This window comes from Crinia signifera, chromosome 19 (assembly GCF_055691185.1).
Source record: "Crinia signifera chromosome 19, ASM5569118v1, whole genome shotgun sequence".
Classification (NCBI taxonomy): domain Eukaryota; kingdom Metazoa; phylum Chordata; class Amphibia; order Anura; family Myobatrachidae; genus Crinia; species Crinia signifera.
In genome coordinates, this window is record NC_139226.1 from 87,615,315 (window position 1) to 87,640,398 (window position 25,084).

Consider the following 25,084-nt stretch of genomic DNA (forward strand, 5'->3'; position numbering starts at 1 on the left):
TTTAAATTTAAGATCGGCCTTACCGACCCGTCTGGTTTTGGAACCAGGAAAAGAGGAGAATAAAACCCCTCTTTGCGTTGATCGGTTGAGACATGCATTACCACGCCGGCTGATAACAACCGCTGAACTGCTTGGAGTAGTAACTGGGAGTCTTTTTCCGCATGCGGAAGACCCATCGTAAAAAACTGTTGAGGAGGAGAACTGGCAAACTCTAGTTTGTATCCCCGAGACACGACTGAGAGAACCCACTTGTCCTTGCAGGATTCTTCCCAGACCTGCCGGAAATCCAGAAGCCGCGCTCCTACTCTGGGATCCCCCAGGTAGGAGGGGAGGGCGTCATGCCGCGGTCTTTTCTGGCTGCTTGGCGTCTGCACGCCGGGAGCCAGGGTTCGCGGCGGAGGTGGTGGCACCAAAGCCTCTACCTCTACCACGGCCCGAGGTAAAGGAACCTCTGGACTTACCTCTAAATTTCGGGGCCCCTCGAAAGGAGCGAAAAGCCGGACCCTGGTAAGGTTTTTTCGGAGGAGGCGCTGAGGAAGGGAGGAAGGTAGATTTACCCCCTGTCGCCTGAGCAATTAATTTATCCAGCTCTGGGCCAAAAAGAACATCCCCCGTAAAGGGAAGAGCTTCCACTGCTTTTTTTATATCCGCCTCCGCCTGCCAAGACTTAAGCCACAAAGACCGTCTGGCTGTAATAGACAGAGCCGAGATCCTTGCCACCAGTGAAGCCGAATCCCTGGCCGCCTCTCCAATATATGCCGCGGATTCCCGCATTTGATCAGCCAACTGAGCTAACTCCTCAGGAGGCCTCTGCTCCAAGCCCCTGGACAAATCCTCTGCCCATTTCTCCATGGCCCTGCTGACCCAGGAGATAACAAAAATAGGACGCAAAGAGACCCCAGCCGTAGAAAAGATGTGCTTAAGCCCCGCCTCCAAACGCCTATCTGGCGCCTCCTTCAGGGCCACCGCTCCCGGAATGGGAAGCGCTGCCTTCTTTGAAAGCTTAGAGACGGAAGCGTCCGCTAACGGCGGGTTCTCCCATTTCGCCCTGGCTTCCGGGGCAAAAGGGTAAGACGCCTTAAAGCGCCTGGATAACTGAAACTTTTTCTCAGGCACTTTCCAAATGTCCAACAGAGGCTTCTCCAACTCTATGGACTCAGGAAAAGTTACCGCAGCTTTAACAGGACGGCCAAAAATAGAAACCGGAGCAGGAGGTTCTTGGTCAGCAACATTAAGAGTCACCTTAATAGCCTGAATCAAGGCCTCTAAACCTTGAGCCTCATCCTGAACACCCTGCTCTTCATCCACAGGTGCAAAGGTATCATCCAACACCTGACACTCCCCCTCCTCTAGAGGGTTAACTTCCTCCTCATCAGAGGTATCAATCCTTAAAACCAAAGGAGCACCCCTTTTTTTAGGTGGAGGGGGGCGCTGGACTGTGTAGGCATAACGGTGGATTGTACCAGCGAATCCACTGACCTAATCAACTCTCTGGCCCATGAAGGCTCAGCAGAAGACATAGTAGACAGATGAGAATGTAAAATCTCCCTGTCCCTACGAGATGCTGCCAGCTCAGAAGCTAAGGTAGCTAACACACTTGTAACCCCTTCAGCATTAAGGAGAGCAGCTTGCTGTTGAACAGCCCCTCCTTTATAGCAATCCTTACACAGTGACACACCTTTCACATGTTGTGTAAATTGCTGATTACACTGAGTGCAGGTGAACAGCTTCTGAGAAGCCTTAGAGCCAGAAGCTTTTGTTGCCATAATGCAATCCAATACAAACACTTCCTTCACTCAGCACACTCTAACACAGCCACACAGATAGCAGTGTAAACCCAGCAGTGTAAAAGAAGGAAATACAATAGGGGGAGAGGAGCTCACCTTCCCCGAATTAGCCCACCTGAATACTCCAAGCGGGGACTCCTAAAAAGGAGAACCCCTTCACTCACCCAGCGCAGTGACACAGTCTGTCCAGTCTGGGATGAAAACGCTTTGCTGTCCTGAAGCAGAAGGGCTCTGAAGAGGCACAACAAACAGAGGAAGGCAGCGTGGGCTTTAGGAAGGCAGCGTTTGCTGCACTGAGGATTTTTAACCTGGAGGAGACGCCCATGACACGCCCCCTCCTTCCTCCGTCCCAGCGCGCGCTGAGGACAGCGGCTCTGAGACACAGTCTGCCCCTCAGCTGGACCAGCGCGTGACTCTGATCCAGCAGTCACCCGGCGCCCAGCGCCCCAGTCCTGATCTCTCCGGCGGGTGACTAGCCAACGGAGCAGTAACACAAGCCGCGAGCGGCTGTGGCTGCTTCCCCACACCTAGAGTGCAGGCGGCTGAGGTCAGCAGCGTGCACCGCACGCAGTGCCGCTCTGACCTCCCAGAGAGCTTTATACACACTGCAGGCAGCCAGTCTAACACTCAGGCTGCCTGCACACTTCTATATAAAACAAAAAACGGACAACCAGAGACCCCTGCGGGAGCCTCTTGCCCAGGGATCCTACTCCTCCGGGCACTAAACTAAGACTGGAGTCTGAGGGGGGGATAGAGGGGGAGGAGCCACACCACACTTCAAGTTCTTAAAGTGCTAACTCCTCCATAACACCACACTATCCCCTAGCGTAGTACTTCAGTGTCCCCAGAGGATGAAGGAGAAAATCTGATTAGTTGCCCATAGCAACATCCCATCTTCAATAGAACTCCCACCTTAGTGGAAAAAAAACATTGTGTCAGTTAACAGCCGGCTGGTTTAGAACACATGCACTGTCAGGGATCCATGCGGGCCGGGTTTGGGAAACACTGTGCTCAGGAGATGTGAAAGGATCAGATTGTATTAAGAGTCAGGTAAAGTACACTGTTCAGTGTGACCTTGTCTTCTCTCTGTAAGTTGGCAGAAGGGTGTGAGAGGTGAAAGCATTTCCTATCAGCGTACTATGGCTCTGTGGCAATACTAAGCTAGATACAAAGGCATCTGTCAGAATGAGGAAGGATCAGGCAGCGGGGACAGAACGGTATTGCTGGCTGTATCACGTAGCTCAGTAATGTGCATTATGGGTTGACATGCTGTGTGATGATCAGCACTCACATTACTGCTCTCTCGTACAGAGTACAGGATCCTATCCTGGACGTCAGCCGAACTCAGCACCGGAGCTATTTTACTGGATGGAAACCGGAGGCGTGATCTGAGAGCGACATAAGAAAGGTTAGAGGTTAGGAATCCATCTGTTACACCCAAGTAGCTCCAACACCACTAACCGCAGACACCTTGGTCTCAATGCAACACATTGAGAGATTGTGACAGGACCCCAAGTCCCTCTAGTGTCAGTCTGAAGACCATAAACACAGTAGCATGGTCTTGTCCTGTATTCCAACGGGCATACGGTATAACCTTTCATTTAAGCACAAACAAGTGACTCGTGAACACTGGTGGTATATAACACAGGAATGACTCTCTTGCAGATGTGCAAGGGGCCAATGCAAGGCTTCAGTACACATAACTTGGAAATAGGCTTCCTTATCACACGTGTCCAGCAGGGGGCAGTGCGGTAACATGTACAGATCATAAATTCTAAATTCTTCACGTACAAAATGCTTTCCCCCATTATTAGTTTTACAGTAAAGCAAGGAGATCAAGGACTTTACTCTGAGTGCTCATTTTGAGTTAATAATGGGCAGATGATGGACAATAAGAGCCATTTATTGCTGCTAATGTGCAGGGTAATTACTTCCTTTCCAGCAGAAAACCTGCTTACATGTATTTCTACGTAATATTTTTCATTTAGACATCAGCATACACACACATATATGCATAGATTGTATAAACTAGTTGCAAGCCCGTCAAAATGTACTTTCATGTTGAGCTGTGCCGGTTTTTACTTTCACTTTGAGCTGTGACAGGTTTTAGCCCACAAACTCACCACCCCTCCCCCAGTCCTATCTGCCCCTACCTCTAATCTTTGTCTTCACAGCTCCCTCTCTCCATATCCAGCAATTTTGAAACAGATCAGTGTCCTTGCAAAAATTGCTTTCACATCTTTTATCACACAAAGGAGTAATTTGGTCTGTCTAGTGGTCAGTGGTGGTACTTCATAGAGGTGAGGAGTAGTTAGCATATTATATATATATATATATATATATATACTAGGTGATTCATCGCGCCCTACGGGCGCTCTTCACACCGGCGTAAGGGGCTACGCCCCTTAATTTGTGAACATTTGTATTGTGAGAAATATGGTTAGAATTGTATGAAAGATGCCCTTTATTGCAGCTTCTGGCAGTGGGTGAGGGTCCAGCGTGGCAGCACAGGAGTACCGGACGGTGGCCCTGAGTCAGTGTCTCCTCCTACTGGGTGGGAGTTCGGGTGCATGAGAGCAGGAGGCTGGGATATGAGGCATGATAGGGGCATGTGGGCAACACAGCGTCAGCGATTACCCAGTGGTGGAAGTTACGGTTCAGGAGAGCAGGAAGCTGGGTAGTGATAGGGGTGTGTGGGCATACGGGGGACTAAAGAGGGTGGTGGACACTGTGCAGCTTCTGCCAGTGGGTGAGGGTCCAGCATGGCAGCACAGAAATACAGGAGTCAGTGTCTCCTCCGACTGGGTGGGAGTTAGGGTGCATGAGAGCAGGAGGCTGGGCGGTAAAGCATGATAGGGGAATGTGGGCAACACAGGGTGAGCGGGTCTCCACTGGCGGAAGTTACGGGGCAGGAGAACAGGAGGCAGGGCAGTGTCCTCCCACATTGATGGCAAAAGTATTCAACATCGGCCATAAACCATCGATTATTTGAAAATCATTGCTGGTCGATGGGCATCCCTAGAACTGGAGGAGGGTGGGGGACAGTATGCAGCTCCCGGCAGTGGGTGAGCGTCTCCTCCCACTGGGAGGGAGTGAGCGTGCATGAGAGCAGGAGGCTGTATAATAGTGGTATGTGGGCAAGACATTGATAAAAGTTGTGGTGCTGGTGCAGAGGGCAGTGGGGAAACCTGCAGTGCGGCAGCCAGGGCCGGATTTCCCACCTAGGGGCGGTACCTGCTTGTGGTGGTACAGGATCCCCCATTGTCACGGGGGTACGTGAAATGCGGGAGCGGGGGCCGCGGTGGTCCGCTGTGGGGTGGAATTGCCGGAAGGGGGTCTGGGGGGTCTGCAAATTGCGGGAGGGGGGGTGGTGTGTGGGGATCCGCGGTTAGCGGGAGGGGGCGGGGGTCCGCAAATCGTGGGCAGGGGCGCGGGGGGGCTTGAATCATGGGAAGGGGGGTCCGCAAATTGCGGGAGGGGGGTTGTCGGGGTTAGTGAATTGCGGGAGGGGGGGTTGCGGAGGTCCGTGAATTGCGGGAGGGGCGCGTGGGGTGCCGTGAGTCAAGGGGGGGTGGTGCGGGGGTCCGTGAATCAAGGGAGGGGTCATGAATCGCAGGAGGGGGGGGTCGTGGGGGGTTCCGAATCGCAGGAGGGGGGGTGTGGGGGGTTGCCGTGAATTGTATGAGGGGGGCGTGAATCAAGGGAGGGTGGGCGCAGGGTGGTGGTGCGGGGGTCCGTGAATCGCGGGAGGGGGCATGAATCGCGGGAGGGGGGGTCGTGGGGGGTTCCGAATCGCAGGAAGGGGGGTATGGGGTGTGCCGTGAATTGCGTGAGGGGGGCATGAATCGCGGGAGGGGGGGTCCCCGAATGTGTGAATTACGGGGCGGTGGCAAATCGCGAGAGGTGCCGAGGGGGCCCGCAAATCGCGGGAGGGGGGCGCTACGGGGGGTTTCGTGAATCGCGGGAGGGGGGGTCGTGGGGGGTTGCGAATCGCAGGAAGGGGGGTGTGGGGGGTGCCGTGAATTGCGTGAGGGGGGCATGAATCGCGGGAGGTGGGGTCCCCGAATGTGTGAATTAGGGGGCGGTCGCAAATCGCGAGAAGTGCCGAGGGGGCCCGCAAATCGCGGGAGGGGGGCGCTACGGGGGGTTCCGTGAATCGCGGGAGGGGGCGGCGTGAATTGCGGGAGGGGGGGTCGCAAATCACAGTAGGGGGGGGGGGGTGCCGTGAATCGCAGGAGGGGAGGTCGCGGGGGGCCCTTTTAATGCCGGGAGGGGGGGTCGCAGGGGTCCGGCGAATCGCGGGAGGGGAGGATGCAGGGGTCCTGCGAATCGCGGGAGGGGGCTCGCGGGAGGGGTCGCTGGGGTCCCGCGATTTGCGGGAGGGTCGCGGGGGTCCCACGTTTCGCGGGAGGGGGTGGTCGCGGAGGTCCAGCGAATCGCGGGAGGGGGTGGTCGGGTCTGGGACGGATATTAGACAGCACTTACATCGACAGCCATTACATCGACACCATTAGTTCGACAGCTCAATAGGTCGACATGGTTTTAGGTCGACATACCATTAGGTCGACATGTCATTATGTCGACAGCTCATTAGGTCGACATGTTTTTAGGTCGGCAGAGTCTATGTCGACAGTCAAAAGGTCGACATGGGTTTTTTCACTGTTTTTTTTGGCTGAAATGTCGACACAGTCGACATGGACACCGTTTGAAGTGTACCGCAGCCGCTCGCTATGCTTCGGGCACGGTGCCTCGCTGCGCTCGGCACACTATTTTATTCTCCCACCACGCCCTAGTGGATAGTAGGGCATGAAATACCGCCTGTCGGCACATGTCGGCTCAATAAACAGTGAAAAAACCCATGTCGACCTTTTGACTGTCGACATAGACACTGTCGACCTAATGGCAGTGTCGACCTAAAAACATGTCGACCTAATGAGCTGTCGACATAATGACATGTCGACCTAATGGTATGTCGACCTAAAACCATGTCGACCTATTGAGCTGTCGAACTAATGGTGTCGATGTAATGGCTGTCGATGTAAGTGCTGTCTAACAATAGTCCGGATACCGGGGTGGTCGCGGGGGTCCCGCGAATCGCGGGAGGGGGGTCGCGGGGGTCCCGCAATTCGCGGGAGGGGGGGTCGCGGGGGTCCCGCGATTCGCGGGAGGGGGGGGTCGCCGGGGGGTCCCGCGAATCGCGGGAGGGAGGGTCGCGGGGGGTCCCGCAAATCGCGGAAGGGGGGGGGTCGCGGGGGGTCCCGCGAATCGCGGGAGGGGGGTCGCGGGGGTCCTGGCAGAGGGTAGGGATGTGCAGGAGTAATGGTGGATGGTGGCTGTGGAGTAATGGTGGATGGTGGGCGTGTACTGTAGCCCTGGCTGGGCGGGGGGAGGTGATGTCAAGGGGGTGGAACGTCAGACACATGAAAGTGAAACTGTTTTACACAGGAACGTTCTCCACAGAGGTTGAGTGACAGATCTGGCTAAATATATAAGAGATATATATATCTTCATTTATTAAATGCATATATATATATATATCAAAAGATGAACAAAGTGCGCCCTCCTATAGTGTATCCACCACCAATAGAACAAATGGTGACAATGTGGTCACGATACAACAAATTTCTATAACGGTCAGTATACACAAAGGGTTTTGTGTATACTGACCGTTATAGAAATCCATGACTCCATACAGATGAAAGAATTTTACTGTCATATTTTATCTGTTTTATATTAAATTTGTTGTATCGTGACCACATTGTCACCATTTGTTCTATTGGTGGTGGATACACTATAGGAGGGCGCACTTTGTTCATCTTTTGCTATTTCTCCTTTTTCCCTTCACTAGCAGGGGGGATATACTTAGTTGCTGCCCATACATTTTCTGTAGCGCATTGAAAGGGTATCCCCTCTATATATATATATATATATATATATATATATATATATGACACACACAAACATATATGAAAACCTATACACACACACATAGTTAGACAATATATTTTATGCACGTTTCCAGAGCTGTCTTTATAGGTATTTATATAATGCAAATATATTAGCAGAAAGCTGCAGCAGGCATGTGACCCTCACACAGCTCTACCTCGGGCATGAAAACTACAAACAGAGCTTCCCTAGGCACGCCAGCCTCACATGGAGTTGCCCTGGGCATTCCGCAGCTATATATGGATCTCTCCTGGGCATGCAGGCTCACTGGGAGCAGTCATGGGCAGGGGCGTAACTAGATATCCATAGTCCCCATAGCAAAGGTTTGTAAGGGCCCCATATTTAGCAACTGATGGTGACAAATGTATGTAAAACATATTACTTAGGGGGCCCATCTATTACTTAGACCAGTGGTTCCCAACCTGTGGTACGCGCCCACCCGCTCGGGGGTACGCGGCGGCCCGGCCCGTAATGGCGGCCGCGGCAGTCAGACAGGTCGCTGGAGGGCAGGAGAGTGCATTGCGCATCTCTCCTACCCCTCAGTGTGCTTCCCTGTGACTGGCCGCCCGTCCGCCAATCAATCAGAGCTTGCGGGCCCGGCAGCCAATCCGGAGCCGGCCTGCGAACTTTGATTGGCGGGCAGCCCAGTCACAGTGAAGGGAAGGAGAGATACGCAGTGTACTGTACTCTCCTTCCCTGAGAGAAGCAGCGGCGGCAGCTACACAGCAGGGGGACACTGGACTGTCCTCTCCCCAGCAGCAGCGTCAATGGTGAGTGTGCTGCTGCTGGGAAATACTATGGGGGCATTACTGGCACTGTGGGGGCATACTTGTTGCTGGCACTGTGGGGCATTGCTGGCACTGTGGGGCATACTTGTTACTGGCACTGTGGGGCATTGCTGGCACTGTGGGGCATACTTGTTACTGGCACTGTGGGGCATTGCTGGCACTGTGGGGCATTGCTGGCACTGTGGGGCATTGCTGGCACTGTGGGGCATTGCTGGCACTGTGGGGCATACTTGTTGCTGGCACTGTGGGGCATTGCTGCACTGTGGGGCATACTTGTTGCTGGTACTGTGGGGCATTGCTGGCACTGTGGGGCATTGCCGGCACTGTGGGGCATACTTGTTGCTGGCACTGTGGGGCATTGCTGGCACTGTGGGGCATACTTGTTGCTGGCACTATGGGGGCATACTTGTTGCTGGCACTGTAGGGCACTGTTGGCACTGTGGGCGCATACCCAGTACCATGGGGGTCATACCTGGCACCGTGGTGGCATTCCCGGCACCATTGGAGCATATGTGTATCTGGCACTTTTGGGGGCATATGTGTATCTGGCACTATTGGAAGGCTAACATGATCCGTTGGAATGTCTGTTGCTTCAGTAATAGAGATTTGACAGTGTTCTGTTATTTTATATGCTGTCCGCAGAATGGGCTGAGCTTATATTGTGGTCAAGTGGTTGCATTTTTTCCTCGTCATTGCCAGTATGACTTGCCCCTGTTAAGCCACGCCCCCTAAACATTTCACGAGGGGGTACTCCTAAATGAAAAACCTAATGAAGGGGTACGGGAGACAAAAAAGGTTGGGAACCAATGACTTAGACAGTAAAGAGCTCTGGGCCCCATAGCAGCTGCACCCCTTGCACCTATGGTAGTTATGCCCTTGGCCATAGGCATGCCAGCCTCACACAGATATACAGTATGTAGCAAAGTAGAGTCTCTCATGCGCTATTAAAATGTCCAGATAGAGTATGATATTCCAAATCCTTTTCTCCAAACACTGTCTTCATCTGTGGAATGGGATCTAAAGAAACCCTTATATGATTGATTGCAGCAGGCTTTTTAACATGTACGCACACATGTGAGCATTACTTCATTCCTGCACGAGTGGGGTGATCCTGATATTCCAAATCCTTTTCTCCAAACACTGTCTTCATCTGTGGAATGGGATCTAAAGAAACCCTTATATGATTGATTGCAGCAGGCTTTTTAACATGTACGCACACATGTGAGCATTACTTCATTCCTGCACGAGTGGGGTGATCCTGATATTCCAAATCCTTTTCTCCAAACACTGTCTTCATCTGTGGAATGGGATCTAAAGAAACCCTTATATGATTGATTGCAGCAGGCTTTTTAACATGTACGCACACATGTGAGCATTACTTCATTCCTGCACGAGTGGGGTGATCCTGCAGTACCCTTGGAATCTTGGGAACCCTTGGAAGCACTTTTTCCTTAGTCCCCACTGACACATCAGGAGACTGCTATATTTATACAGCACTACACTATTGTATATATTCTTTTTTTCTCTCTTTGGGGGGTATTCAATGTGCCGCCGCTATTCCCAATGGGGTAAATAGCGGCGGCTCCCCATTCAATGCTGTCTTTAGCGACAGCATTGAAGCGGGATCATGGCAGAATGGGCACAACTTTAGAAACTGTCGTGTCCGTTCTGGACAATAATGGCCGTGGATTGTCACGATCCCAGCCGCAGATCAACAATCCACAGCCGTTTTCATGGCCACGCCCCCTTTGCGCTGATCGACAGGCGGGACATTGAATCCTGCCTGTCGTTCAGCTGTCAATCAAAATGCATACGGGCGGGAGGTATCGACAGCCGTGATCCTGGATTGAATACCCCCCTATGTATAAAAACGGAGAATTCCATAATCCAATGGAGAAAAGGATTTTGAATACCATGCTCTCGCAACATTTCAATAGCGCATGTGAGACTATACTTTCCTACATTAAGTATTCCTGTGTTACAGTGGTACGGTGACCATTCTTTTAGTCTAAACGTGCTGCTGGTTTGAATTGCCGCACCTGTGGTAGAATTTATTTCTAAATTGTTGTTTGTTCTCACACAGAGTTGCTCCAGGCATTCCACAAAGCACTGAGCCAGGCATGTGAGCCGCACACAGAGCAGCTCTGGGCATGCCAGACTCACACAGACCTATGCCGGACAAGTGAGACTTACAGAGTTCAGCTGGCAGTCACCGGTGTGTCTGTACTTGCTGCAATTAGGCTGGCAGTATGATCCTGCTTTTTGCACTTGTACACTCACTTTGCGCTCTTTTTGCTGTCATTCTGAGATTTCCCATCCACCTCGTTCTCGCTCAGCTCATCTGTCGGACTCTGGGGTTCCGAGCGAGGAAACGCTGTCTTCAGCGTGTCCACGATGGCATTTACCACAAACTGCCAGGAGGAAACAGACAATGAAGCTAGCATAACGTAGATGACCTTCGGCATGTTACATATATAAAATCTTCCTCTTCCCTGCCTGGGATGTAGCTCTCTGCTGTGGAGCTTCTAGCACAGGGTGGTCTGTATTTCAGCACTGATATGCAGACCAGACCGGGGCTACAAGCACCACAGCAGAGGGACACTCCAGACAGGGTCTACCAGTATCCCCATTTAGAGTCAGTGGTCTACCAGTAACCCCATTTAGAGTCAGCGGTCTACCAGTACCTCCATATAGAGTCAGCGGTCTACCAATATCCCCATAAAAAGTCAGCGGCCTACCAGTACCTCCATATAGCGTCAGAGATCTACCAGTACCTCCATATAGAGTTAGCGGTCTACCAGTACCTCCCTATAAAGTCAGTGGTCTACCAGTACTTCCCTATAAAGTCAGTGGTCTACCAGTAGTTCCCTATAAAGTCAGTGGTCTACCAGTACTTCCCTATAAAGTCAGTGGTCTACCAGTACCTCCCTATAAAGTCAGTGGTCTACCAGTACCTCTATATAAACCAGGGCTGGGCAATTGCGGCCCTCCAGATGTTGATGCACTACACATCCCAGCATGCCTTGCATCAGTTTCAGCATGGCCACATAGCAAAACTAATGCAAAGCATCCTGGGATGTGTAGTTCATCAACATCTGGAGGGCCGCAATTGCCCAGCCCTGATATAAAGTCTTCGGTCTACCAGTACCTTCCTATGAAGTCAGTGGTCTACCAGTACCACCATATAGAATCTGCGGTCTACCAGTACCTTCATATAAAGTCAGTGGTCTACCAGTACCTCCATATAGAGTCTGTGGTCTACCAGTACCTCCATATAACGTCAGGGATCTTCCACATAAAATGGAGAGGAGAGGCCTCATTATGTAGTACCTTGTCTATCCGTGACACCAAGAATGGCTTTTTGACAAATGCAATCCGGGCATCAGTGTTCAAAGCCAGGAACTCCTGCACCTCCTCGCTGCTGGCAATCTCCGGTACGGCACAGAGTTGCTGTAAAGGCCACAAGATCACACATGTGCAATACATGCCATACACATTGTACTGCTACAGCATATCACATAACAAACCATTGTACATACCACTGACCCTAATCCTTACTACCTGCAGCCTAAGACTAAACCTTCCCACTAGTGCCTAAAACTAACCTTCATACCACGCACCCTAACCCGTATCACTGCCCTGTGTACCCTGTAGCCTGGTATCTCAGAGCTGCACAATCTGGTGGGCTCTCCCAGCACTGTGCCCCTGACCCACTTATCACTGTCCTATGTACCATGTAGCCTGGGTATCTAAGAGCTGTACATTCTGTTGGGCTCTCCCAGCATGGTGCCCCTGACCCGCTTATTATTGCCCTGTGTACCCTGTAGCCTTGGTATCTCAGAGCTGTACACACTGGTGGGCTCTCCCAGCACGGTGCCCCTGACCCGTTAATCATTGCCCTGTGTACCCTGTAGCCTGGGTATCTCAGAGCTGTACACACTGGTGGGCTCTCCCAGAACGGTGCCCCTGACTCTCTTATCACTGCCCTGTGTACCCTGGGTATATCAGAGCTGTACACACTGATGGGCTCTCCCAGCACGGTGCCCCTGACCCACTTATCACTGCCCTGTGTACCGTGTAGCCTGGGTATCTCAGAGCCGTACACTCTGTTGGGCTCTCCCAGCACTGTGCCCCTGACTCTCTTATCACTGCCCTGTGTACCGTGTAGCCTGGGTATATCAGAGCCGTACACACTGGTGGGCTCTCCCAGCACGGTGCCCCTGACCTGTTTATCACTGCCCTGTGTACCATGTAGCCTGGGTAGATCAGAGCTGCACATTCTGGTGGGCTCTCCCAGCACTGTGCCCCCGAAATGCTTATCATTGCCCTGTGTACCCTGTAGCCTGGGTATATCAGAGCTGCACACTCCCGTTGGCTCTCCCAGCACGGTGCCCCTAACCCACTTATCATTGCCCTGTGTACCCTGTAGCCTGGGTATATCAGAGCTGTACACTCTGGTGGGCTCTCACGGCACTGTGCCCCTGACCCGCTTATGACTGCCCTGTGTACCCTGTAGCCTGGGTATATCAGAGCTGCACACTCCCGTTGGATCTCCCAGCACGGTGCCCCTAACCCACTTATCATTGCCCTTTGTACCCTGTATCCTGGGTATCTCAGAGCTGCACATTCTGATGGGCTCTCCCAGCACGGTGCCCCTGACCCGCTTATCATTGCCCTGTGTACCCTGTATCCTGGGTATCTCAGATCTGCACACTCTGATGGGCTCTCCCACCCTCTCACTACCCTCTGTCCTGTCTGTACAATAGCTCTGAACTGACCCTCAGAAATGTCTCCAGTAGGCTCTTCCGTGCCTCCACCTTGTCACTGTCCATGTTTCCAAATGGCAAATCTGGAAGAAACTTCTTTGGCCCTTTAATGTCTGGAAGTAACAAGGATAAGACACAACAGTCATTGTTACATTGGGAAAGTAGTAGTCAATGATTGAACAACACAGCAACCAATCAGGTAACAGCTTTCATAGACATGTGACTGCTGCTGTTGGTAATCTGGATGGTACAGTAATTCACATTATGGGGCATAGTCATGTAACCGGTTTCCCCCGAGCATTGCAGAGGGGCGCATTTATATATTAAGTAGAGTTCCCGTATAGGGGATACATTTTGGAGATAAATCTAAAAAGAATTAGGGTTAACTTTATATTATGTAATAACAAATATATGGTCTTAACAACTGTTTATACTGTATGAGAAAGCAAACCGAGCGAAAGTTATATTAATAAATAAATAGAGTTGGTCTGATTCCGAGTCTTGGGGAAAGTGGCAGCAGTTAGTCCGAGTTACTACCTAATTGTACTCTAGGGATAGCCATTCATGATTCATAACCATCCATGGTTTCTGGCCGATGTCCAAAACTTTTGCCATGGAACCAGATGGTTTCCTTCCATCGATGGCACAGCAAAACCAACTTGTTTTTTCTTACAAGTGCCGGGACATGGAGGTAGCTCCGCCCCAGCACTTGTGAAGCCCCGCCCCCAGCTTCTGTTATTCATAGCAGAATTAGTAACCATCGATGGCAATCACACTGATGGCCATACCTATTGTACTCCCTTGAAGCGAGGGACAGGGGTGCCCTTTGATGGCATCAATGTAAAGGTGCCCATACACTTGTCTGATTTGGGCCAATTTCACCCAATCCCGACATGTCTTTGATGTCCCCAGACCTTCTGCCTATCAAACCTCCCACTAGGACCCCCCCTTCCGCCATCACATGAGGTACATCGCATGCGATCCTGCCGGCCCGGATGGCTCAAGGGGGTCGGACGGCCCATACACTGCAGCAATACATCACAGTAGTGTATGGGCACCTTAAGATCTCTGTACCAAACTGTCTACCACACTGCCATCTTATGTTCAGGCATGAAATGACAATAGAAATGAGATGCGATGCCAGCCTATGCATTTTGCCAACCCTTGCCAGGACTAGAATGTACTATCACACACACATATAAAGCATCCGCACATATATACAATATTATCTCACGCTTGATGAACTTGCGCAGCTCAGCCTTCTCCTCCAGGCGGGTCTGCAGATTGAGGAACTCGCGGTATCTCCGATTGACTGTGTGGTATGCCATCGGCTGCAGGGTTCCCAGAGACTGGCTGTCCAGAGCGGTGTCATACTGCCAGACGGTAAAAGGGGACAAGTAAATGAAGTGCCTTGCCCATGCTATACTGTGCCACATTCACCTAGGCCTAGAAAACCTCTAATGGTCCCGTGCGTTGTCACCAGTCTGACACGCACGGGTCACTTCTTTATTCCCAAGGACTTAGTGTTATTGCTATACTCCTATCCCCGATCAGAAGATTACACATCTAATGGGGACGGCGACTAATATTCCCCGAGATGATCTGTATCTGTCACTGTTCTCTCACACCCAGACAGTGCACTAGTTTTAATTAAATTCGTGTCAGCTTCCACTTGTTCTCTTTGAAGATGGGATACCCCTTGGGATTTACTCCTAACCCAATTCTGAGGCCCGACACTATTGTAGCATCTTTTGAAGTTACTGTGTACAACAAATTTTCATTAACTGTACAAGTACGAATGATTAAGTCCCGTTTGTCTAGTTCCACTTAAATTAATAACACAATCGGTTTCCTGGGTGGAAAGCGACCTTGTACTGGAGGGATTGTGATGTGCGTGGAAATTGAATTTCAGGCAGCTCTAAAGACTTAACCCTTCCAGTTCCCAATATGCCAGCAAGATAGATAAAGAGTCCTGCGTACCACTGAAAGATCAGCTCCAGTTATTGGGTCCTATATTGGTACATAAGGGTATGTACTAACTCACAGTGCCCTGCATTGTATTCCTGGCACATTGAAATAATGATATACACATACATATGTCAAGATTGTGATAGATAAAAGACAACAGTGCTTTTTTTTGTACTTATTAAATCCAAGTATCTTTGGGCCTGATTCACACCCCCTCACCAGGCTGAGTGGTGTGCGAGCTGTCCGCCTGAAGGCAGCAAATGAAGGCTAGCCTTTGCTTGCTGCCTGCAGGGTGATTGCCACCCTGTGGGTGTTTGAGGGGGTGCCACCGGCATATCTGAGTGCCCCAGAAAACGCAGACGTTCCCCAGCCGTTGGGAGGGAGGATCGCTGACGTAATCAGCGGCCTCCATTTTCCCTCAGCCTTCTCAGCACTGTAGGAGCCCTGACTTACTCAGGGCTGCATTCGGCGGGACGGCATTTACTTGCTGACTGGGCTCTGAACACTTGCAGTCCAGCAAGCCGGTCTGAATAAGGCCCTTTATCTGTATGAGGGACATGGGGCATAGATGGTGCTATTTCAGCAATAGGCACTCATTGTAAACCTCAGAACCTACTTGCAGTTTGTCTCCTCCCATATGCACCCCTCATCCAATCAGGTCTCAGTTTGCAGACTAAAAAACCCACACAGGACAAAGGAGAGTAATGTAATCTGGTAGAGTGGATGGAATTGCTATCAGGAACAGCGGAGATGTATGCTGCCTGGTGGCCTTTTCTGTGATCGTCATCTTTTCATAAGTGTGCCATAAAGAACCAGGAGAATCTATTTTACGCAAGGAAGCAATTTATCTACATAGGGCCACAAAGCTGTAACCACATCCAGATCTTTGGGGGTCTAGCATCTAGGGTCAGAGGAAACTCTCATGCACGACACCCGATGAAATCCTGCTACTTTTCTGCTTTGCTAGCCGTTCGCAAGGTGACTGACAGGAAGTCGCCGTCTGGGGGTGGTAACCGGATGTTTAGTGGGATTACCAGGAAAACACTGGGAGTGCCTCGGAAAACGCAGGCATTCGTAAGAGTTTTAGGGGAGGGTGCCTGCATTAATCGCAGCTGCTGACTAAGTCCCTGGTTGCCCCAATCTTGCAATGATTGCTGCCAAGTGGAAAAATCACTCGATGGTGAACCTGTAACGATTTTGGTCATTTTCACTCGGATGCAAATTCTTTGCTAGCATCTTCCAGTTTGCTGGACGATGCTAATTCGCTCAGCAGCACAGAGATTACCCTTGGTGGTTTATGAATGCCACCATTGTGTTACCTGGCAGGAAAGGTAAGGTAGTGCCATATGGCAAGGAATGAGCTTCAGAATGTTTGTAGCTAGTTTTGCCTACACCTGAGGATAGCCTCCAAGAATCTCTCCAACTAGAAAAACTCCCCGGTGAAATCTTTATTCAAGGAACGGACAGAAGGACTCTATGGTAGGAAAACATAGATGCAAAAAAACTAAAATCTAAAATGGATATGCTGCATCCAGTATCCCAGCAGCAGAACAGTGCCAACCCCTATGGGCCCAAATCTATAAGCTTTGACTGAATGAGTCCTGCAGAGGGGAAGAGGAACACTGCAAAAACGTTCTGAGCTAATAGGTGCCTACTCCTTACACATTGACCCCAAGGTTAGAAGAGTCCCCCAAAAGTGGATAAAAGGGAACCTGGAAAGCAAATAGCATTCAAGGCAATCTGCAGAGCTACTGTAACAAAGTCCTGTCTATGACCAACACAGAGCAGTTAGATAATGTCATTACCTTTATAGTATACAGAGTGTATGGGTGAGATCCGGTCCCACTGTGCTCGCGGGCAGTGATAGTACCCGTGATACGGAGGTTCTCAATAAGCACAGGTCCCTCTGGGCTGCTGAGGGGCACAAAGCTGAAAGGATGAATAGGGGCTGTTGGTGAAGAGGTCATGATGGAGGAACTGTCCATTGGACTCAACCCCTCTTTGTCATTTGTTGGAGTGGTTGTAAATTCTGGAGTGAGTTCTGTCGACTCAATAAGAATCTCAGGATGGGAAGGAGTTCCACCAAGGAGAGACATACACCCATCTTCTGAAAAGGTTCCCACACTTTCATCCTGCATGGGGACAACTGGGCTCTCAGCTGGTGTTAAAGCATCCAAACAGCAGTCAGACAAGAGATCTTCAGACAAGGTCATCAGTGGAGGGTCCAATTCCCGTCCCAGATCAGACAGAGGAGATTCCAGCTCAGATTCCTCACAGAGAAAGAACGGGCTGGTGGGTTTTGGTGGCTGTAAATAATGCACTGAGAAAATGTCCAGTTTATCCTTGCAAGACTCTAATTCATCAAAAACATCCAGTGGTTCTCTAGCTCTCACCTCACTGTCATGCTCTACATCACTACTATCGATCACCTCATAGCTGGAGCTGTTGGATGGTAGGGGGGAAGGAAGGAGAAGCTGAGGATTTGATTCTTGTCCTAACCCCAAAGGAAGAGATTTTGGAACTGCTGGTGGAACTGGGGTGTCATATTTCACTTCTTCCACTTTCAGAGGAGTCTTCGAAAACACGTTGGTCAAGACTATGTTGATCCAGTCTGGTTCTGACATACGTCCAACCAGTGGTAACACAACATTGCATGCAATGAGTTCCACAACTAAATGTCTCCCAGTGCGAGTTTCCAAATGCGGTTTTGGGACAAGCTCGGTCAACAGAAGTTCCACCAACCAGCGTGCATGGTTCACTTCTTCTGCTGAGCTAGTTAAAGCCTGGTGAGCAGGACTAAGCTCTTGGTAGGCCTCCCACAATAGCAGTTCTCTCTCAGACTGGTTCTCTATGCCTTCAACACGTGCTTTGGCCCACTTGTAGCACTGAAGATGACAACCAGCCAAAATCAGTAATTGCCGTGTCAACTCTTCCCGATCGGTGCCGCTCAATCTCTTTTTAAGTTCCATTGCCAAATACCACATCGCTCCCCTGACCTCATCCTCAAACTCAGTATCATGGCTCAACTTGCGGTACCAAGAGGAGACAAAGTCCTGGACGATCTTCTGTATAGTTAGTCCAATTTCTTTGTCTAGCTGCCTCTCCGCATCTGCAGACTGGTTGTTCACTTCCAGGGAGATAAACCTCTCCAGATGAATAGGTGTTGCACTTCCAAGTATAAACTGCGGTCCCAACCAGGCTCCCAATGCAGCCATGAATCCAGAGAAGAGGAGAAGCAGCCAGATATTCACCAGGAGGTGGGCCAGAATCAGCCATGTAAGTAGTACTCCAACAAGTAGGAATTTCCATCTCTTGTCTTTTGAGCATGTTGCCTCAAACTTTAGACCTTCCATGGTGTTACCTGGAATGAGAGTAAATATCCAATAGCAGATGATATGAACAGATGTGCACAGATATGTCTTAAGACTGTGCATCTTCCAAAACCTGTGCAGTCCCTCTACCCTGCTGTGGTAGTTCTAGCACAGTATGGTCTGTATTTCAGCACTGATATACAGACCACACCTGTGCTATAAGCACCACAGCAGAGAGCGACACCCCAGGCAGGAAAGAGAAAGTGCACAGGTTTTAAAATGAAAACTATGTGACTCTCAGTTTAGTGGAAACACAAGTTTCAGCATGTACAAATTAGCTAGAAGAAAAACATGGATACGTACACTAATACCCAGCTGTGTGCATGACTTCTATACTGTATGGATTACGGAATATATTTTCATGTACGCTAATATAAAAAAAAATATATATATATATAACCACTCCTTACCTCTCTATGAGCTGAAGTACCGCCATTGACCACTAGAGGCTAATCGGTAGATGTCATAACAGAAAGCAATTTTTGCAGGGGCACTGATCTATTTGCAAACTTACTGGATATGGAAAAAGGGAGCTGTGAAGACAGGGATTGGAGGAAGGAGCAGATAGGGACTGGGTGTGGGATGGAAAGTAAAAATGGTCACAGCTCAAAGTGAAAGCACATTAAAGAATGTTGATGGGATTTTAACTAAGCACATTATGGGATTTTAAGAAAGCACATTAAAGAATGTTGATGGGATTTTAACTAGTATTTTGATATTTAAATACATTTCCCAATATTCTTATATCAGAGCTAAATTTTCAATTAGAAGTGATCTACTTGTGATCAAAGGTTATTAGAATGAAACCGAAAGGGGATTTTCTCTCCAGACATCTGATCAGCATTTTACTGTGAAAAGGGCTATGTGTAAACTGGCGTGCTACATCACTGCACACTCACGTGGGGATGGCTGTGTGATTGTCAGCTCTGCAGAACTTCTGATTGCGTGCACTGTGAGCATAGGTGCAAGCTTCGCATGTGTATCAGAGTGGTTATGCCGGATGTGGGACGGATATTAGACAGCACTTACATAGACATCCATTACATCGACACCATTAGTTCGACAGCTCAATAGGTCGACATACCATTAGGTCGACATGTCATTAGGTCGACAGCTCATTAGGTCGACATGTTTTAGGTCGACACTGCCATTAGGTCGACAGTGTCTATGTCGACAGTCAAAAGGTCGACACGGACTTTTTCACTGTTTTTGGCCGAAATGTCGACACAGTCGACATGGACACAGTTTGAAGTGAACCGCAGCCCCTCGCATCGCTCGCTATGCTTCGGGCACGGTGCCTCGCTGCGCTCGGCACACTATTTTATTCTCCCACCACGCCCTAGTGGATAGTAGGGCATGAAATACCGCCTGTCGGCACATGTCGGCTCAAAAAACAGTGAAAAAAACCATGTCGACCTTTTGACTGTCGACATAGACACTGTCGACCTAATGGCAGTGTCGACCTAAAAACATGTCGACCTAATGACAGGTCGACCTAATGGTATGTCGACCTAAAACCATGTCGACCTATTGAGCTGTCGAACTAATGGTGTCGATGTAATGGCTGTCTATGTAAGTGCTGTCTAACAATAGTCCGGATACCGTTATGCCAGTACCTCCAAACTGAATGTGAACAGATAGCCTGGATGGCAGAGTGGCGTTTGTCTGCTAAGGACTTCCTTGTAATGTGGAGCAGACATGACATGTTTATTCTGACAGAAGACTCAGACAGATTTATAAGCTACAAACATTGTGGATTTTATTATGTGCAGCTACTGTGTTCAGAAGTTGCATTGGAAGCAATTTCAGACTCATATACAAGTTACACCTCTCCTGCACTAAGCTAATATTTACCATACAGCCTGATATTACAAATTCCTTCTGCGCTCTCAGCATTCCTTTCCAGGGCTCCCAACATCTCCTCCATCTACAACTAGCATCCAGAGTTGCTGAACCACATAAACCAAACTACAGCCACTACCAGGTACACCTCTCATAACGCTCACCTGTCTCTAATGTGTACATTTCCCTTCATGCTCATCTGTCTCTGCACATTTCCCATAATGCTCACTTCCATCTCCTGCATGTCTCTGCATATTTCCTATAACACTCTCATGTGTGTCTCTGCACATTTCCCATAATGCTCATCTGTCTCCTGCGTGTCTCTGAACATTTCCCATAATGCTCACCTGTATCTCATGTGTGTCTCCGCGCATTACTTATAACGTTCACCGGTATCTCTGCACATTTCCCATAATGCTCACCTGTATATCCTGCATCTCTCTGCACATTTCCCATAATGCTCACCTGTATATCCTGCATCTCTCTGCACATTTCCATTAGTGCTCACCTACTGTATATGTTCTGCGGGTCTCTGCACATTTCCCATAATGCTCACCTGTCTCTTCTGCGTGTCTCTACAAATTTCCTATAACACTTACTGTATGTGTGTCTCTGCACATTTCCCATAATGCTCACCTATCTCTGCACATTTCCCATAGTGTTCACCTGTATCTCCTGCATGTCACTACACATTTCCCGTAACACTCTCCTGCGTGTCACTCTCATGTGTCTGAGAACAAAAACACAAGCAGATAGATACCTTATAGAGCACTCGAAAGCAGTAATATTGACAAGGTAAAAGAAAGGTCACCCAACCTTAAATATAGGAACATGCACCCTGAGGAAGATTTGGAAAGGTCGAAACGCGTTGGTGGAGAGATTGGGAAGTCTATTGGCTATTGAGCCGGTACCTAAGGTCCACTTCACTCTCAGGGGTACCAATCCGGATTTGGGCCCCTGAAATAAGTTACGTGTTTACCATCTTCCATTAGGCAGAGACTCGTGAACCATAAAGCACCCTTTGTTTTAAAGGATTATTGCATTTTCTGCAGTTAATCTTATTGTTATTCATAATGAATACAACTTTATATACACTGCCCTATTTTTAGTATTGTTTTTGTTTTGTGCCAATCCCCCTTATGGATCAACACCGGGTCTGGTGGCCCACAAAGAAACCGTGATGTGTATGATGTTGTATCTTAATTCGTAAGTGGGGTACGCCTTATTTTTTTTACAGGGTTTTGAGCGCTAGGGACAAGTGGCTGCCTTTTGGTAGAGGGATGCCGCCCTCAGCAAGAGACAAAATGGAAAAAGAGACCAGTGGGCGCCTTATGTACACAAAACTTACAATTTAATTAATAAATTACATAAATAACATTAATAATGACTTGCATGCATGCGCTAACTACCGGTAACTTTTAAAAGTAATTGCAATGATGTTTTTGTTTTAAATTGGTACTGCATGCATGCAAGTCATTATTTATGTTATTTATGTCATTTATTAAATTGTAAGTTTTGTGTAAATAAGGCGCCCACTGGTCTCTTTTTACACTAAGTGGTGACCCTGGTGAATACGGATATAATATCCATAAAGATACATTTATGTGAGGAGAGCACTTCAGAATAACGTGAGTTGGGGTACAACATCACTTAGCCTCGGCGAGGAGGACCCACCGATCCCTATAGGTAGACATGAGTCTAGGTCGACGGGGTCATTAGGTCGACAGTCAAAAGGTCGACATGGGTTTTTTCACAGTGTTTTTGAGCCAACATGTACAGACAGGTGGTATTATGCTGTACCATCCACTAGGGAATGGTGGGAGAATAAAATAGTATGCCAAGCATAGCGAGGCACCGAGCCCGAAGTATGGCAAGCGCAGCGAGCCCGAATTATGGCGAGCGATGCGAGGGGGCGCTGTGCACTTTAACCTGTGTCCATGTCAACTGTGTCGACATTTGGGTAAAAAAAACAGTGGAAAAAACCCATGTTCACCTTTTGACCTAACCTATATAGACCTAATGACCCTGTTGATCTTATGAAACTGTCTACCTAACCCATGACAACCTAGACTCATGTCGACCTAAATGTGTGTCGACCTCATGACTGTTTAACAACTTGCTGGTGACCAACTGATCCACACCCGTGTCTGCACATTTTCCATTATGCTCACCTGTTTCTCCTGAGTATCTCTGCAGATGTCACATCACTGCACCAGGTCTGCTTGGTAGCAAAGGGAAACTTGAAGATGTCACATGTCCTATGGATTATTACATTCAGTCCCCCTGCCTGGCACTACAGTCTCTTCATACTCTACCTATGGAAAATAAAACAAAAAAAGTTCATTAGATAAGCATCCTATCCGGGGCCAGATGTGCTAAACGTCAGAAAGTAATAAAGTGGAGTGGTTCCGGTTGTTAGATTGACAGTCAGTCGACCACTATTAATCGACAGGCAAAAGACTTGTTCAAAATGTCGACACAAGCAATAGTGGACAGGAGTTTTTCATGATTTTTTTCATTCAGATAAATTGTGCATACGTTACGATCCACATGGACTACAGTTGGGAAAGGTAACGTGTGTTTAGCGACAGACACCCCCAAAAAACAGGAAAACCCATGTCAACTTTTTCATGTGTAGACCATTTCAAAGTTGACCTTTTGTCCATGTCGACCTAATGATCCACATCCAAGTGGAGAATGATTACGCACCAGCCAATCAACTCCTAGCTGCCATGTTGCAGGCTGTTTGATAAATGCCAGTTAGAAGCTGATTGCCTGGTACTTTATCTCTCTCCACTCTGTCGCTTAGTACATCTGGCCTGGGGTGTCCTCTCAGTGACACAATCAGTCCCCCTGCAGCCAGTCTCTCTGGGTGGCACAGTCAGTCACTGATGAGCGACACAGGCAGTCTCTCTGGATGGCACAGGGAGTCTCTCTGGATGGCACAGGGAGTCTCTCTAGGTATCACAAAGCAATCTCTCTGGTAGCACAGGCAGGCTCTCTGGGTGGCACAAGCAGTCTCTCTGGGTGGCACAGGCAGTCTCTCTGGGTGACACACGGTGTCTCTCTGGGTGGCACAAAGAAATCTCTCTGGTTGCACAGGCAGTCTCAGTGACACATACAATCTCTAAATCGCGCATGCAGTCTCACCCTGTAAGCAGGCTTTCCCCGGCTGTCACATCATCTGCACTGTGCACTCGCTGTCAGTAATAATCTCCAGGCTGCTGACCAGCTACCTGTCACTGATGCTGCTTCCTTTCTGAGCCTGAGCTGTGTGTACAGCATTACTGTTCCCTACACAGCGCCCACACTGCCACCTTGCGGCCGGAGTCCTGCAGCGCACACTACACAATGGGGGCGATTCAAGTTGGTTTGCAAACTCCTTCTTTATTGGACAACAAAACCATGCTGCACTGCAGGTGGGGCAGATGTAACATGTGATGAGAGAGTTAGATTTGGGTGAGTTATTTTGTTTCTGTGCAGAGTAGATACTGACTGCATTGAGTTTACATGTTCAGTTTGAAAACACCTCATCAAAATCTACTCTCTCTGCACATGTTACATCCCCCACCTGCAGTGCACATGGTTTTGTCCATTAAAGAAGGACTTTTGCAAACCAACCTGAATCACCCCAGTACACATGAGAACATGTGGCTCCCGCGGGCGATGTCCCATAGTAACACTACCGCAGGGTCAAAGTTAGCGGTGGCTGTACTCCTTGCAGGGCTCAGCAGCAGGATATAGGTTATTCAGATTGGTTTGAAAAAGCAAACCCCTTTAATGGACAAAACCATGCTGCACTGCAGGTGGGGACTGATGTAACAGATGCAGAGAGAGTTAAATTTGGATTGACAGTGTTCAAACTGAACTCTAAATTGCAGTATAAACATAAAGCAGTCAGGTATTTACTCTGCACATAAACAAAATAACTCACCCAAATCGAACTCTCTCTGCACCTGTTACATCTGTCCCACCTGCAGTGCAGCATGGTTTTGTCCAATAAAGAAGGAGTTTGTGTTTGCAAACAAATCTGAATGTGTGCTCGGAGTCTGCAGTGGCGGCATCTTTATCCACACCGTGACCTGTTCAAGGTGTATTTAAATGTAATAAATGTGCCATGGATGCTCAATGCCAGAGGATATATGCTCATTGCCAGGAGTAACATGCTCTTTTGTGGCACCCCACTGCAGTGGTGCCCCTGAGCTGCCCTTGCGCCACAGATAGGGCTCAACAATGGTGGCCAATGCTGCTGGTGGGACCCTTTTCCTACTGTCCAGTACTGAGGGGGTTATCCAAGCCAGTAAGCGCCCCAGCTCCCTTTCACCTGCAAGGAGCATGTCTTGCTCCTGATTGGCCGGCTAGAGAGAGCGGAGAAGAGGAGGTCAGAGGTGAAGGAAACTGCAGAGCTGAGCAGCGTGAAGAAGGAAGTGTGCTGAGAGAGAGAAGGGGAACTCGGCTAACCTGTTTTGTTGCAGAGCGGTGCACAGCGGGTGTCTGGAGAGGAGCAGCATGCAGCCGGAGTCAGCGGGGAGAAGAGGGGTCGACAACGCAAAGTCCAGGCTGGTGATTGACAGCGGGCGGAGAGAGAGTCGGGCAGTGTCGCTGAGCAGAGCCAG

The 25,084-nt window shown here is 49.3% G+C and overlaps 1 protein-coding gene across 2 annotated transcripts in view; it reads right to left on the reverse strand.

The window, feature by feature from the left end:
- The window catches only part of SNX19 (sorting nexin 19), a 39,803-nt gene extending 16,028 nt beyond the window's left edge, over positions 1-23,775 (reverse strand). Inside the window, exons 1-9 of one of the 2 annotated variants that reach the window (XM_083162886.1) lie at positions 23,619-23,775; positions 22,640-22,783; positions 21,105-21,198; positions 17,061-18,616; positions 14,522-14,660; positions 13,300-13,400; positions 11,852-11,971; positions 10,802-10,932; positions 3,079-3,175 (exon numbers count right to left, since the gene is read on the reverse strand). In XM_083162886.1, coding sequence (XP_083019012.1) covers positions 3,079-3,175; positions 10,802-10,932; positions 11,852-11,971; positions 13,300-13,400; positions 14,522-14,660; positions 17,061-18,608 — 2,136 coding nt within the window. In that variant the 5' untranslated portion in view covers positions 18,609-18,616; positions 21,105-21,198; positions 22,640-22,783; positions 23,619-23,775. The remainder of the gene's footprint in view (positions 1-3,078; positions 3,176-10,801; positions 10,933-11,851; positions 11,972-13,299; positions 13,401-14,521; positions 14,661-17,060; positions 18,617-21,104; positions 21,199-22,639; positions 22,784-23,618) is intronic. The other variant, XM_083162884.1, reaches the window with a different exon arrangement.
- Positions 23,776-25,084: the final 1,309 nt, after the last annotated feature.